The sequence below is a fragment of the Ananas comosus genome, linkage group 21, assembly GCF_001540865.1.
Source record: "Ananas comosus cultivar F153 linkage group 21, ASM154086v1, whole genome shotgun sequence".
NCBI lineage: Eukaryota > Viridiplantae > Streptophyta > Magnoliopsida > Poales > Bromeliaceae > Ananas > Ananas comosus.
Window position 1 is genome coordinate 10,173,062 of NC_033641.1, and position 16,088 is coordinate 10,189,149.

At 36.9% G+C, this 16,088-nt stretch overlaps 2 protein-coding genes across 2 annotated transcripts; both read left to right on the top strand.

The window, feature by feature from the left end:
- Positions 2,963 to 6,616, top strand: LOC109726685 (2-Cys peroxiredoxin BAS1, chloroplastic). Its single transcript, XM_020256444.1, has 7 exons — positions 2,963 to 3,312; positions 3,584 to 3,658; positions 4,579 to 4,660; positions 4,774 to 4,853; positions 5,795 to 5,920; positions 6,072 to 6,185; positions 6,309 to 6,616. The coding sequence occupies exons 1-7, from the start codon at positions 3,079 to 3,081 to the stop codon at positions 6,423 to 6,425; spliced, it is 828 nt and encodes a 275-aa protein (XP_020112033.1). The 5' UTR covers positions 2,963 to 3,078; the 3' UTR covers positions 6,426 to 6,616.
- On the top strand, positions 9,593 to 13,131 carry LOC109726255 (protein SMAX1-LIKE 3-like). Its single transcript, XM_020255764.1, has 3 exons — positions 9,593 to 10,964; positions 11,470 to 11,701; positions 11,803 to 13,131. The coding sequence occupies exons 1-3, from the start codon at positions 9,754 to 9,756 to the stop codon at positions 12,901 to 12,903; spliced, it is 2,544 nt and encodes an 847-aa protein (XP_020111353.1). The 5' UTR covers positions 9,593 to 9,753; the 3' UTR covers positions 12,904 to 13,131.

Here is a 16,088-nt window from a genome sequence, read left to right on the forward strand (position 1 = left end):
GCCCAGGGCTCGCCCACGCCGTCGGATTTGGCGGGCGCTTTTCGCCCTCGTCGGGTCGGGGGGCACGTGCGGCGACGCGCCACGTTCTCGGTGTCACGTGACCGTGGGGGTGTTAACTCGCAATTGGACCGCACTGTACGCACGGATGGTTTCTGCGGCCATCGTAACTCCGTGACCGTATGTTGTCGTTTTTTGGCCGCATAATTGCTCGGATCCGACCCAATGCTGGTCCGGACCACATTTAGCAATTTGCTCAATTTGCCCCATAATGGTCCGGACCAGTACTGTATTTGTTCGTACATTACGTAATTTTTAAGTTTACTCGTATGGTTAAAAAAAAAAATAGGACATAAGAAATGGAAATGTCAAAAAAATTTTGGATTCGTAAATTCATGTATGGTAAAAATCTCACTTATTTTTGCTTAGTTTAACATAATACTAGTAGCATTGGAATTAAATAGAAATTGTAGCATTGCTTTGTTTTAATGTAACTCGTACAACAATAGTTCTATACATATTCTATAAGCGAAAGTGATTTTCACCAATTGGTTTTTTTTATATTATTTTTTATTACTTTTTATCCTGTGTAAAGAACTTTGGAACATTTATAATAAATCAACATAAAAAGGANGAAATAGATAGCACGCTACCCGCTTCGTTTATTTTATTTAAAAATAAACTTAACTGAAAATGTGGATCAACTAGGATTCGAACTTGGGTTTCGGGTACTAACCACCAAGCCCTTTGCCACTTGTTCTAGGAACGGTCGGTGAGAAAGGATTATTAACTTGATGAAAATTGACTTTTCCTATAAACTTCATTTTCTCATTTGTTTTTTGAGACAAAATTTCTCAAAAACCTTCTTATGAACTCCATTTCTCAAAACTGCAATGGCACTAAATGTGATTTGAAAGTATTTATGCTGCGCAACCTCTTCCAATATTTTAGTTCTGTTGGGCCAATAAGGTGCGGACACGTGGTACACCGGTACTCCACTCAACTTTATTTAAGAATAGTAATGTTGTAGTGCACCAGGAGCAGCGGAAGAATTTTTAAACAAACCACTGTGCAAATTAAGGGAAGTTACAGTAACCGCGAGCAATTACAAGCGGTTCCGATCGGCTGAAAATAGCCCGAGAAAATAGGGGTAGTGGCCGATCATGAATATACAATAACTGATTAACAAGGGCGATCTATAAATAGGCCAATAACACCTTAAAAAAGAGTCTTTTCTCCGTAAACAGAAGACCATCTTTATTTTCTTTACAATTTCTTCGCATTTCTTATGAGTAGTTTACTTGTAACATTTTACTTTCCAGCCTTTATTGTTTTTCTCTAGGAGTAGAAGTAAACTAAATCAACCGAGTCTGTATGTCCTCAGGCACACTCGATCCATGTACTCTTCCTCAAGTTAATTTCAAAGATATTTAAAGTTTTTTGGCTTTTTAAGGTGATCAATCACTGTGTTTTCATCCATTCGGCTCTTTGGCCAACCCTAGTTTTTGTGCAATCCATATATTCGGCTCATCCAGTCGAACCGATTCCATAGTAGAGGTTTTGAAACTCGGCTGATTCGATCCTTCAACAGCCAAATCGCTTGATCTAGTCGATGGACGCAAACTTCGAGGGTCATTAATCATAGTCGTTCCGCACCCTGCATCATTTCCGAGGGAGATCTTTGACCAGGTCAAAGATCAGAACGTACGGCTACCAACAAGTTCAAATTACTTCATATGTATTTCAATCACACAAACTAAATACATACAAAATTATCTAACAAGTTTAGCAATTCTAACCCAAAAAATATATATATAAATTTTATAGGAATTCCAATACGAGTGACTAATGAGCAAATAACATGTAATGGGTCAACCCGCTAGCAATAATAATTCGTTAGGTACAAACCACTGATTCAAAATGCCTTTTTTTTTTTTTGAGAAAAAATGCCTATTATTACTAGCATGTATACCGCATATATTTTAATGAGAATTACTTTTCCACCCGATGTATGCCTCATATATTTTAATGAGAATTATTTTTCCACCCGATATGGTAGACTTGACCAGAATTACCAGTCGATATGAGATTCTAGAGGTGGCTCCTCCAACTAACATTCGGCTTTGATACTAATTGTAACGGCCCGACCCGCTAACAATAATAACTCGTTGAACCCAAACCACCGGCCCAAAATGGTAAAACCTGGTTATTATTGCTCGTAGGCTTCATATATTCCAATTAGAATTATTTTCACATTCGATGTGGGATTAGATCACAAATACATACCAGAATTGTAAGGCAATGTGAGATTCTAGAGGTGGATCTTACGGGTTCAAGTTGGGTCCAAACTATATCACAGAAACTGGTCAGAATTACCAGACAATGTGAGATTTTAGAGATGGCTCCCACGGTTTAAGAGGTGACTCCTCCAGCTAGTATCCGACTTTAATACGAATTGTAAACAACATGACCCGCTAGCAATAATAACTCGTTGGATCCAAACCACCGGACCAAAATACTTAAGCCCGATTATTATTAATTGCGTGTAGGTCTCGTATATTCTAATTGTTATGATTATTTACGGGAAAAAAGTATAGAATAGTAGTTTTTTTTTTTTACTTATGTTGCAACTGATGTAGCCCTACAAAAGTTATTCTAAACTTACTATTTAATCTAATTATTTTTTGACAATACATCCTATTGCTTTTTCTAATGTATAAAATAGCCCAATTATGATTCCAAAAAGAGCATGCTAAAGATTAATGCTTCTTCATTCAGCAAATGTAGCAAATATATAATCAAAATCAAAAAATAAAAATCCCTACCATTTAAATTTGGACCCGTATAATACGTTGTACGGTAAAGTGTAAAGCCATTGTTTACGCTATACGTACGAATATACGCTCCCGCTCGATACCGGATCGTGTGGCTCCGATCATCCCCTATTTAAAAACCCTGATCCCCATTTCACCCAATCCCCGTCCCCAAAACCCTCTCTCCTCTTATCCACACCACACTCCGTGACCGAAGCGAGAGAGAGAGAGAGAGAGAGAGAGAGAGAGGGAGCTCACCTCCGTCGCCATGGCCATGGCTTGCGCGTTCTCCTCCATCGTCTCCTCCTCCAACCCAAGAACCCTCTCCTCCAACTCCTCTCCCATGGCGTCGCTCCCCCCCGCTCCCGTGTCCGTTCCCAAAACCCTAGCAGTTCCGAGGAGCTTCCACGGCCTTCGGAAGGGTTTCCACCCGCGCCCTGCTCCATCGGTCTCCGCTCCGAGATCGGCGAAGAGAAGCTTCGTCGTGAATGCTTTGAACGGGGTATTGTTCTTCTCCTAGCTACATTTATCGCACTTCGTTGTGGTTGAATGCTTTGTGCTTTGTTAGCCTTATATTTCTTATCCTATTTGCTTATTTTTCCAAAATATGTGCGGATGCAGTTCTTATTTGGTTACCTACGATCATGCTTAGTAGATTTTGCATATTCGAGTCCACAAATAGTCGAATTCGTCTATAAACGGTGTCTAAGTGTTATTTCGTATGCGGTCCCTTGGTTTCTATGAAATGTTCACTGAGTATATGGCTTTTGTAGAGTGATTTGCCATTGGTTGGAAATAAAGCACCAGATTTCGAGGCGGAAGCAGTTTTCGATCAGGAATTCATCAAGGTATAGCAATTGATAGTAGCGGCTTTTGATTTGAAGTCCTTTGTTTTTGCTGTCTTTTGCTTTCTCTTCTGCTTTCAACTATGTGTGATATTGAATGCTGAAATGTAATTTTGCCCTTAGTCACTGTTATCCATAGTTCTATTCTTTTTTTTTTTTGGAGTGATAGGCGCTGTAAATGTAGTTGTTGCTAACTCTTCTCTCTTTGTTTGACGCTTCGAAGTATCCTGTAAGATATTGTGCAATGCAGTTTCCAGCTTACTCTTGTAATGCTCTCAAAGAAGAATGACTTTGTGATATATTATAGTAAATCAGTGAATCACACCACTTATATCTATTTTTCAAATACTATTGGTCCTTTTGACAGGACAAGTGTCATTTTGATTTACTTCTTTTGAGTTACTACTGATGCAAAAATGCACCCTTTGTCTAACTTGTGTTTGTTTCCATCCTTTTTATCTATTGCCTTTTTATCTATTTTGTGTTAAATTCTTCTAGTTAATTTGATAATCTGTTAAAATAGCTGATGTATTTGACAAACACCAAGGAATTTCCTGTGACCTGACGTAGAATAAATATAAAAGATAATAATTGAGTTTTAGTGTTTGTCTTTTATGGCCTTCGGCAAGTACATCCCAAATAAGGACCCCCCAAAAATCAATTAGTCCATCTGGCACGTCTGCCCTTATAAATTAGGTGTAACTAAGTAGGAAATAGCACTTTATGAAGCCTGCTCAAGAATTGGATTGGAAAGAGGAAATGATAAGATTTTGGATGCCAATTTTCACTATGGTGCAATGCGTTGATTCTATCAGGAATTTGAGAAATTTTCTGTTGTCTCTATCTTTATTCCTTCCGTTAAAGCATAATTGATTGGAAATATTCATTTAAAGTCTTTAATAATTTTGGTCATGCTGTTACAGGTCAAACTCTCGGATTATATCGGGAAGAAATATGTGATTTTGTTTTTCTACCCACTGGACTTCACATTTGTTTGCCCTACAGGTAAACGCTTCACATTTACTGACATTCATCTTGATTTTGGTGGGCAATTTTCCAGGATAGTTTGTGTAGAACAATTTTTTTTAACCCTTTTCTGTTTTTGATTTTCTGTGCAGAGATTACTGCTTTCAGTGACCGGTATGCAGAATTTGAGAAGGTTAACACAGAAATTCTGGGCGTTTCAATTGACAGTGTGGTAAATTACTCTTTTCCATTTTAAACTTTCATTCGTCTTTTGGCCTACTATTTTCAAACTAAAGTATCAACTGCAGAATATAGACACTTTAAAATTTTTTGTCATTTCTAACCTGAACGTTCCATGGACATGTGTCTATTATGTGTGCATTGCGTGCCCCTTGTCCTCCTGTCATTCATCATGCGTCCATCGTGTATCTACTGCATGTCCTCGTGATCATGCACGTCCATTGTATGTCCAAAGGGTGTCGATTACATCCTGTAAAAGAAAATGAAGATACTTGAGTACTCAATTTTCTATTCCAGTTCACATAGTTTTCTAAGTGATTGCTGACATAAAATTAAATATTCGAGTTCTTTATAATATATTGCTAATTCTTTGGATTGAAGATATGCTTTAAATTACCACCGTGATTGTTGATTTAAACTTTTCAATTAAGACTGATCAGTTGCTTTCTTTAGTGAGGAAATCATTATGTTAATGCTGTTTCTTCTAAAAACATAATGAGAATGTATTCAGATAGATCCGTTTATTACCAAGTTGACGAGTTGGTGTGTCCAAGTTGTGCTATGTCATGTATCCGCCTAAGTTAACTTTCATGCATTGCTGATAAAATTTAAGGCACAGGAGAAATGCCGTGAGAAATGATCATTGATGAATTATGATTTGTTTTTATAATTTAAAAATAAATTAGAAGTGGTTAAAAGCAGAAATCATTTGTACGTGGATCCAAACTTGTGTCTTTAACGTGTATCTCTGATTCTGATATTATGGTACCTATTGAATAATTTGTAGATTATACGCTACATAGGCTAATTAGTATAGAGTATTTAAATGTGTTAACACGTAAATTTGTATCTCTTATACCATCTTGTTTGTGATTTACTTTCTTCTGGATATGTAATCTGTCTTATAATACTGTAACTATTTGCTTTGTGCAGTTCTCCCACCTTTCTTGGGTTCAAACTGATAGGAAGTCAGGGGGCCTCGGAGATCTGAAGTATCCCCTGATTTCTGACTTGACAAAATCAATTTCAAAATCTTATGGTGTCTTGATTCCTGATCAGGTGCCAATTTGTTTATGTAGTATTATTTGGTTAGCTGAAGTTCTATTCCATATGGTTTAGAATTTTTTGGCTATAACTACTGCAGTGGAAATGTGGAATGATTAATATCTGTATCGAAAGACTTTCTTCAGTTTCCTGTTAAATCTGACAGGGTATAGCATTGCGAGGATTGTTTGTCATTGATAAGGAAGGAGTGATTCAGCACTCTACTATCAACAATCTCGCCATTGGTCGTAGCGTCGATGAAACCATGAGGACTCTTCAGGTAAATTAACAGCAAGAATCAGAATTGGATTTTGCATTGAAGTTTTGTGATTGTTAACTTGTTTATATAGTAATAGCATCAAAACTTGTATGGTCGCTAAGAACTGTATTTTTATGCGTGCAGGCATTACAGTATGTCCAGGAGAACCCAGATGAGGTTTGCCCTGCAGGATGGAAGCCCGGGGACAAGTCGATGAAGCCGGACCCGAAACTCAGTAAGGAGTACTTTGCGGCTATTTAGGTTTGAAAAGCAAAATTGGCGATTGTTGTATTGTTTGTTAGAGGTACAAAGGAGTTATTTATCAACCTGCGATGTGTCCCATCCTTTATGAGTCTGGTAAATGTGCATCAGTATCTTGAACATTTCCTCCGACAACTCTCTGTTTTTTTTTTTGAATAATAAAAGATTAGTTTTTACTCTTTAGGTTGTTACATAGGTGTTTTCTTGACGGTAATTATAGACCTTACTTGTACTGTAACACTTGTAGGTATGTTAGAACTAACTGCTTTTAATTAAGAAAGTGATAGAATATTCTCTCAAGTAACAAATCTGTCAGGTTACAGAATATTCTGTTAGAGAGTTAAAAAAACACCAGTATGTGCTGATTAATGTATTCAAATTCAACACTATAAAGTTGAGTGGTAGAACCAAAATTTTAAAAATTAAGTTGCCCATTTGAAAACGTTCTTAGAGTTCATGTAAGATCTGAAAATTTTCGCCTATAATTGAAACATCTAATGTTCCTGTTGTGGTCCTTAAGCTGGATTTTGATAGATCCAAAATGATGAGAACCCATCGCTAGGTTATATTGTTCTGTCTTCTTAGGGCACATTTTAATGCTGAAGTTTATTTATTCGCTGCAAATAAGCGGATTATGTTGTCTAAGATGTGAGAAATGAGTGAAAATACCGAAGAATACATGTCGGTCGTCGCTACAACGTTCTGTTGCTTCTCCTTCTGCTAGATGATGGGTGTTAAAGAGTGCTTTGAAACTTCGACGTCATTGTTTGGTCCCAAGATAGTGAAAAAGTAGTGTTTGGGACCAAAATTATATTTTGGTTTTGTTAATATGTACATAAGGTCCATCAGTTTAACTTAGAATTTGAGTTCAGTAAATTTAATATCAAAAGAGAGTTGGTGATTCTTTTATATGTACCTGCATAACCTTCTACTTTCTTTTAAATTAATATAGCTAGCAAATTTACTGCAGTGTTACATATGATCTTTTGCACATGATCTTAACGTAGCCTTATTGTTTTACGAGCATTAAAACTATTCATATGATAATGCTACTAGATGGTTTCAGAAACGTCTTATCATAGTAGGTACTATACTGGGGATTCTTTTGGACAAGTAATGCCATATTAGTGCTTTTAGTTTTCACTCCATGTGGTTCTTTACTTAAAAGAAGTACTCCAAATGATAGAGTTTGATTTGGGACATAGAAAAGATAAGATTGTGAACTAAAAAAATATTGGGGGAAAAAAAAAAGAAAGAAAAAGTAGAAGCCTACTTTTCTTTTACATCTAACATGCATTGCTTGTTGTGCCAAAATTTTTTAGTAGTTGGTAACTGCTAATGATTGTGTAGGGAGTTAAAATTGTGAGATTCTATGGTATCCCTTTAACTACATTCCTTTTCCTTTGATGCACATCTTTTGTAGCATTGCAAGGTACTTTTCCCTTTCTATTATTAGACTCATGCACATTTAGTTTCTTTTGGACCATGTAAGGAAAAAGCTTTTGACTGTGACCTGGATTAATTTGAAGATAAAAGCGCATTGAAAGTTTGTAATTATTTCCTTTATTTCTTTTGAGCCAAATGTTCTAGTGCTAGTTTAGTTTTATGGGTAACGAAAAGAAAATCTGTGTTGTTTTACTTAAACAGATTAGTCGCTAAACTTATAAAATTTCTCGCAATCTTTGTCCTGTTAATTAGAATTCGGAAAAGTTTTTTCTGTTCAAGTTGAAGAATATGAAATCAAATTACAATTTCAGAGCAGTAAATACTGATTCCTGCAATTTTTATTTCTCGAGTAAAAGAAGACACCATGAATATAGAGGAAGATGTCTTGGAAATTTCACGTATTTTTTTTAAAAAAAATCATATATAAATAATCTCCAACGGAGAATGTGGAGCTCTACTTTCTATGCATATTTACCATATCATGGATCAATACCAATCCAAACATCATAATCTACAACTAAAGTGTGTTTTAACTTTAATAAAACGTGTCAGTGCCTTAGAAAAAGCAAATCAACAATGTTTTAAAATGCTTCAAAAAAAAAGTTATTAAAGTGTTTATAAATTTTGGTGATGTATAGGGTGGCGGTGCTACTATTGATCCTTGTTGTATCACTATCACACCCACCCACAAAATTAACCAAGAGAAGGGACAAATGTGTGATGCTCAAAAGCTCTAGCTTTTTCTGAAATGTTGATTTTTGTGCGTTTTGAAACTGCAATTTCCCACAACGCAGAGATCTAAATTTTTTGCGTTGGCTCGCTTTATTCCTCATACGCTTTTAGTCCAGAGGAAAGGAATTAAGCCGTACACAGTTACCTATTCTTTTGGGCCCGGGTCCACATTTTAAAGAGGTTTTATACTATTTCTATCCATTTTTAGTAGGCCCTGTTATAGTTTTATATACATATGATCATAGTTACAGGCCCACATTTTATTTATATGGCATTAATGAGCCAAGGAAGGTACCATTATTAATTGAACAAGTAGGGTTAAAGTTTTTTTAAAAAATTTTTTATATCATTATGTTGGTTATCTATTTGGCATAGTTTTCGCAATCACTTTTTACACATAGAAGCAGTAGTTGGATGTTTGCTAATAAAAAGTTCATAGCTAGAAATTAGAAGAAAGAGAGTAGAGATCGACCGAGCCTTATTTCATCAACTCTTTAGTGATAATCTCAATCTTTTGACTAAGAGTTACTCGATTTTAACATGTACATAGATTTGGTACTAAAATCAAAATTATCAAAGCGCATGGATGGATTTACCTCCAAAAAGAAAGAAAAGAAAATTGATGCCCATTTCAGAATTGGTTTTATATCTCAGGAATGGTTAAGTATGACTTTATATCAATTCCAATAAGTTGTTAAATCAATCAAGATAAATTAAGAGAGAGAGAGAGAGAGAGAGAGAGAGAGAGAGAGAGAGAAGAGAGAGAGAGAGAAGGGCTGTGTCATTGGATCCTGGATGTCCCACCACATGCCTTAAACACACTTTTCCCACCACAAAATCCACTTTGGACCCAAATTCACCCTCCCCTACAAGAAAAGAACCATAAATATATATATATATATATATATATATATATATATATATATATATATATCCCTCCCACCCCCTCCAAAAAGCATATATAGAAGCTCAAAAGAACTGAATATAAAGCAGATAGCTACTTCCACATAACCATCACTTCAACTTCCCCCACTCTCTCACCACTGCAGTCTCACACTCACCACACCCCCCCCCAACCTAGCTCTCTTAATCAATCAAACACCACCATTAATTTCCATAGAAATTAAGAAGAGTAGCACAGTAGCTAGAGATGAGAGCAGGAGGGTGCACAGTGCAACAAGCCCTAGCCCCGGAGGCGGCGGCTATCGTGAAGCAGGCGGTGAGTTTGGCGCGGCGGCGGGGCCACGCGCAAGTGACGCCGCTCCATGTCGCCAGCGCGATGCTCTCCTCCTCCGCGGGGCTGCTCCGCGCCGCCTGCCTCCGGTCCCACTCCCACCCCCTCCAGTGCAAGGCCCTCGAGCTCTGCTTCAACGTCGCCCTCAACCGCCTCCCCGCCGCCGCCGCCGCCCCCCCGATATTCAGCCACCACCACCATCACACTCACTATCACCAGGCGATGTCGCTATCGAACGCGCTCGTTGCAGCGTTCAAGAGGGCCCAGGCGCACCAGCGCCGCGGATCGCTAGAAAGTCAGCAGCAGCAGCAGCAGCAACAGACGATCCTCGCCGTCAAGATCGAGCTTGAGCAGCTCGTAATCTCAATCCTGGATGATCCGAGCATTAGTAGGGTGATGAGGGAGGCTGGTTTCTCCAGCACACAAGTGAAGTGCATGGTGGAGAAGGCCCTTTCCTTAGACCCTAACCCTAACCCTAACCCTAGCAAGCCCAAGGAGGTGGTTATAACCACCACTACTCCTTTTAGCCCAACCCAGGTGAGCAAAGCTAGGGTTTTGGATCATCAAGTGGTGATCAGGAATGAAGATGTTGTGAGCATCTTGGAGTGCATGGCTACAAGGAGGAAAAGGAGAATTGTGGTGGTGGGTGAATGCTTGGCCACCATGGAAGGAGCTGTTAGAGTGGTGATGGATAGAGTAAGCAAGGGAGAGGTCCCTGAGAGCTTAGGTACCAACCTGCAGTTCATACCAATTCAACTACACTCATTCAAGCACTTACCAAGGGAGGAGGTGGATCTAAAACTTGGGGAGCTGAGGTGCCTTGTGAAGAGCTTTTGTGGAGGGAATAAGGGGGCAGTTTTGCTGTTGGAGGATCTAAAATGGGCTTCTGAGTTTTGGGCTAGTTGTTTGGAGAAGGGAAGAGGCCACTATTGCCCTGTGGAGCATGTGATCATGGGGATTAGGAGCTTGGTTTGTGGCTTAATTGAGGGTTTTTGGCTTATGGGTTTTGGAACTTATGAGACCTACATGAGGTGTAGTGGTGGAAACCCTTCTTTGGAGGCTCTCTGGGGTCTTCAGGTTCTCACCATTCCTAATTCAAACCTGGGATTGAGCCTCAACTGTAGCAGGTACAGATTTGGTTTCTATTCTTAAATCATCATTAATACTATGTAATCAAATTGCACATACTTTTTTAATCTCTGTACTATGTATATATATATAGAGAGAGAGAGAGAGACCTCCCTTCTAAAGCTTCTTAGAATATTTGATCAGTTTAGGAATGAACTTTTGAATGCTTTGTGATTTAATTATGCCACCTTATGTGCAGTGCTTCATTATTTAATTCTCTGCTTTTCTTACCTCTTTGCTTAATTTTCTTGATTTTGTATTAGTTTCTAAATGCATGTGTCTCTCAGTAGAAATGAAGAACATGCTAGATTTATCAGAAATCAACAAAACGGAATTCATATTTCAATTGTTAAATTATTTGATTCTTTGTCACTTGCAATTTGAACAATTTCGTCGGATTTAATCTTGAAAGAGCCCTTTATATATATATATATATATACTTTGGTACTTACATATTGATCAAGCATAGGTTAATTAAAAATATTGGCTTTGTACTTGTTGCAGTGATTCACTGAGCTATGCTAAGGCCAAGATAAGCGGAAATGAATCTTCGCTGTCCTTGTTAGATGGCGGAGTCGAGAGTCAGCTTACATGCTGCACCGATTGCTCTTTCAAATTCAATAGCGAGGCTCGAAGCTTGAAGAACATGTCTTACAGAAGCCACAGCTCCATCGCCTCAAATCTACCTTCATGGCTCCAACAATATAAAGAAGAGAACTTAAACAGCAATGATCAGGTACACTTATCATCTGAGTCTCATGTTAGTAGCAATTACAGCAACCAATATTAATATATTTCTAGTAATTAATAATTTTTTTTGGCTTCTCTCTCTTGTAGGGTTGTCTCCAGGTGAAAGATCTATGCAAGAAGTGGAACTCCATATGCGGCTCATCTTGTAGGAATCGGCATCATCCATCGGAGATTACCCTAAATTTCTCCTCACTATCCCCGTCTTCTTCGATATCCTCCCATGATCATAAGCCATGGCCACTTCCTCTCGAGGCCAAACACCCGTGGAGCGAAGGCTACCCCCGGCTTTCGGAGAACAACGACGAAGGCCTCGGACCCGATTCAAGAAGTAACTCCCAAGAGATAATTATGGGACAACAGTGTAATACAAACCCTAACCCTAACTCAGCTTCTTCAAGTGGCACAGTGCATGGGGAGTGTCTTCCTAAGTTCAAAGAGCTTAATGCTGAGAATCTAAAGATCCTCTGCGACGCGTTGGAGAAGAGGATCTCATGGCAAAAGGGTATAATCCCCGTGATAGTGAGCGCAGTTCTCCGGTGCAGGTCAGGGATGAAGAGGAGGAAAGGTGAGTCGAAGTCGATGAGCGGCACCAAGGAGGAGACTTGGTTGTTCTTTCAAGGAGTTGATACTAGTGGGAAAGAGATTGTAGCTAGGGAGCTAGCAAAACTTGTTTTTGGTTCTTATGACAGTTTTATCTTGGTTGAGCTTAACACTTCCTCATCGACACGGTCGGATTCTAGTGATGATCGTGCAAACAAGAGATCGAGATTGGAGGCGAAAGAAAGCTATCTCGATCGACTCTTTGAAGCTATTCGAGAAAATCCGCACCGTGTAATATTGATGGAGGACATCGAGCAAGTTGATTATTATTCTTTACTTGGTATTAAGAAAGCAATTGAGAGTGGAGTGATTCGGAGTTACAATGGCGACGAAGTTAGGGTTGGTGATGCTATCATTATCTTGAGCTGTGAGAGTTTCGACTCGAGATCGAGGGCTTGCTCTCCTTCAGTTAAGCAGAAGGTGGAGATGAGTGAGGGCGAGAAGGAAGAATCAGAAGAGATAAGCTCATCCATGTGTTTGGATTTGAACATTCGTATCGAAGAAGATGTGGAGTGTTTGTTCGATAACGTCGGTCTCATTGAAGCAGCGGATCAAGTGGTCTTCTTCAGATTGCCAGAGGAGTTGTGATCTGAAGATATTTTCATATTTTTTTTCTTTCTTTCTGAATATTTCCTTCTCTTTTAATCTTTTCTTCTTTTTTTCTTGTTTGGTGAGGTATAATTTAAAAAGAAAGAGGTTTTGGTTGCTTAAGTTAGAATTAGGAAGTTGAAATACTTGTAGCTTGTCCTGTGGTATTGGTTTATGGTTTTCTTTTTCCCTTTTTATTTTTTCTATATGAATCTCTATATATTATCATATCTTAGTTGCCAATATATATATGTGACTGTTAATATAATGCCATTGACTGTGGCTAATCATAAATTAAATATAACCTTAATTCACCATCCAAATCTATTCTCATTAGGAACTCTTCATCCACACTAATACTAGATTATACACATAATTTTTTAAAAATGGACTGCACATAAATGAAAAAATCACTTTAATCCTTTTCCTTTAATTAGTTGGAATTGGTTCTTATTAATTATTGGTAGTTATTTATCACATAAAGCATATGCTCATTAAACCCTTCATCTCTAATCTGATCAGACAACAGGATCATTAATTTAATTAAACACCACATAAATTAAACTAGTATTGTATTCCTCAGTAGGTTATAATGCATGCACTATCAGACACAATAAAGCCTTGCTTGATTAGGGAATAAACAAGGTTTCCAAAATCACAATCACTAATTAATAACACAATCACGAATAGGCAACCCAACTTAGATATATGGGACTAAAGTACCAACATAATGATGGCATGAGGCATATGTTACTATTTCCCAAATTAAAAGAAAAAAATAGAAGGTGCATAATGAAGGATTAAAGAAAGATTCATAACTTAGGGTTTGTGCAAAGGAGGGGTCACTTTAGGAGGCAAAAGCACAATCTTCCTTAAGAAATATCAAAAGGGCACTACTTTTAATGCATTGCAATACGATTTATTAAAAGAATCCCTTTCCCTTGCTTTAGATATGCTAAACCTTACATTCTCATCTTTGGAAAGTGGTGGGTGTGTGTGAAAAAGCTCAACACAAAATAAAGACACAGCATCTGTGTTCTTTATGCTATAAAGTTGTTAGTGCCTTAGAATCCAAAAAAGATAATCTTCTCTAATCTCTTAACCTTTTTTTTTTTTTTTGAGAAAAAGGTAGCACGCTATCTGCTTCATTCAATTAGACGATGAACTAAGCTACATGGGTGAGGCAGCAGGGCCTCGAGAAGGGCGAAAAAGCGAAAAGCAGGAAAAAAAAAACACCTATCTATATATATATATAAATATATTAACTCTTTTGAAGAGTTACCCAGTATCATTATGTCTATCTACTGGAAGGAGATGCTCCCAAAAGCTCTTCAGCTGATTAATCTCTTAACCTTATTAAAACTAAATATCTCCACTGTAAATAGAGAATTCGACGTTTGCGAATTGAAAACATTATATGTGAATTAAAGCATTAGGGTTTTGGTGAATATATATATCTCATATGTATGGAGTAGGAGGAAATTTACTCTCCTCTTACATGGTTATAGATTCTTCTCAAAATCAGCATTCTATGTTCTGTCTCTTTTGATTTACTGCATGCTTTTGATTTTTATTTTGAAAGCCTCTTTATCTTACCTCAGTTAATATACATACATATACATATATAAATCGATATATTAATGCGCATGCATACATGATTTAATAAAAATCATTAGAAAAACAAAAGACAAACACTAAAATTTACTTAAAAAGTTTAAAGTGTTTTAGAGTTGTGATTTAATATTTTAATCTCAAAGTATACATGCAAGGAAACAAGCTATTTTTATCCCAATATATTAACTTTCTCTACATATTAATACCTTTTAATTTGCTCACATTTTTTAAGGATATTAATGTGAAAAGTTGAGAGTATGAAGACATATGTACTACTCTTGTATCCCCAGGATTACTAAAATATACGCTACTTGTTCCGGACATATATATAATCCAACCAAAACAAAGCCTATTTTCATATATATATATATATATATATATAGGGATTCGGACAATTAATTTCCTAAATTATCTTTGTTACGCATATGATCACACCTTTCTTTAATTATTCGGATAAAATCACTTCACATCACCTCCTAGATCACAACAAGTAAATATCATGGACGTGATCTTCCGTAGCTCAAAGTCCAAGATATACGCACGCTATGCATGTGCATCGAACTTTAATTGGATACATGAAAACATACACTATGGTAAAATTTGGGGAAAATTTTTAGCTTTAGGTGTCGAATTATATTTATTCATGAAAAGCTATTAAACATGGTATTAGTTAAAAACAATCATTCACATATGTTATTGATATAAGGATTTTAGCTATCTAATTAAATAGTTTTTCATTTGCATGATGGCAGAAATTTCCATATATNTATATATATATATATATATATATATATATATATATATATATATATATATATATATATATAAACTATCTAATTACACTATTCAGTAGCTGTCGCGTTTGCATTTGCATCGTACATACACATCGCGCTACTCTTCCTTTGTCGCTGATAGTATATATGAGTTAATGGTAGAAGAGTGTAATACTTCATTGCAAAATATATAAATAAAGTAAAAGAAGAACAATTTAGATTGATCGAACCAGTTTCAAATTAGTTTTGTAAGTGCACATTCTAATTAAGCAGCTAATAAACTAATTAACTGTATTTTCTACAATTAATTAGTGGCCTTCATATATGTTGACAAGAAATACAAAACCTCGAGCTGTGAACTAGGGTATAAGATGAGACATGATCCTACAAGTTGTGGCCTTTAAGAAGGGACCATGCATTAACCATATATTTATTGCTTGTTAAAAGCAAATGATAAAGTGGAAAAGGAGAAACATATTGGATGTACATATACGAGCCTTGCATATATACTTTTTAGTTTTTACACCAACCCACCTCCCATAACTTTGCTGTAGCCAATCAACATTATTTTTGAAACATTCTCCCTCCCTAAATCTTCTTTTCTCAAAGTAAATGATGCACCAGTCAGAGATGAGATGTCTTTTTTTTTTTTTTTTCAATGCTAAATGACAAGAATAACCCTTATATATATAAATTAAATGATCAGGTATTTATTTGTTATTTTATTTTTAAAGTATAAGGACGGAAAGAGAGGGTAACACACAAAGAACCGATTCTTCGAGAAAGACTAAAACATTT

Bases quoted from the DNA above. Each gene is read 5' to 3' on its own strand.
- LOC109726685 (XM_020256444.1), top strand. From the start codon at position 3,079: ATGGCCATGGCTTGCGCGTTCTCCTCCATCGTCTCCTCCTCCAACCCA. The intron at 4,854-5,794 runs GTAAATTACTCT...TGCTTTGTGCAG, and splicing joins GCGTTTCAATTGACAGTGTG to TTCTCCCACCTTTCTTGGGT. The intron at 5,921-6,071 runs GTGCCAATTTGT...TAAATCTGACAG, and splicing joins GTGTCTTGATTCCTGATCAG to GGTATAGCATTGCGAGGATT.
- LOC109726255 (XM_020255764.1), top strand. From the start codon at position 9,754: ATGAGAGCAGGAGGGTGCACAGTGCAACAAGCCCTAGCCCCGGAGGCG. The intron at 10,965-11,469 runs GTACAGATTTGG...TACTTGTTGCAG, and splicing joins TTGAGCCTCAACTGTAGCAG to TGATTCACTGAGCTATGCTA. The intron at 11,702-11,802 runs GTACACTTATCA...TCTCTCTTGTAG, and splicing joins ACTTAAACAGCAATGATCAG to GGTTGTCTCCAGGTGAAAGA.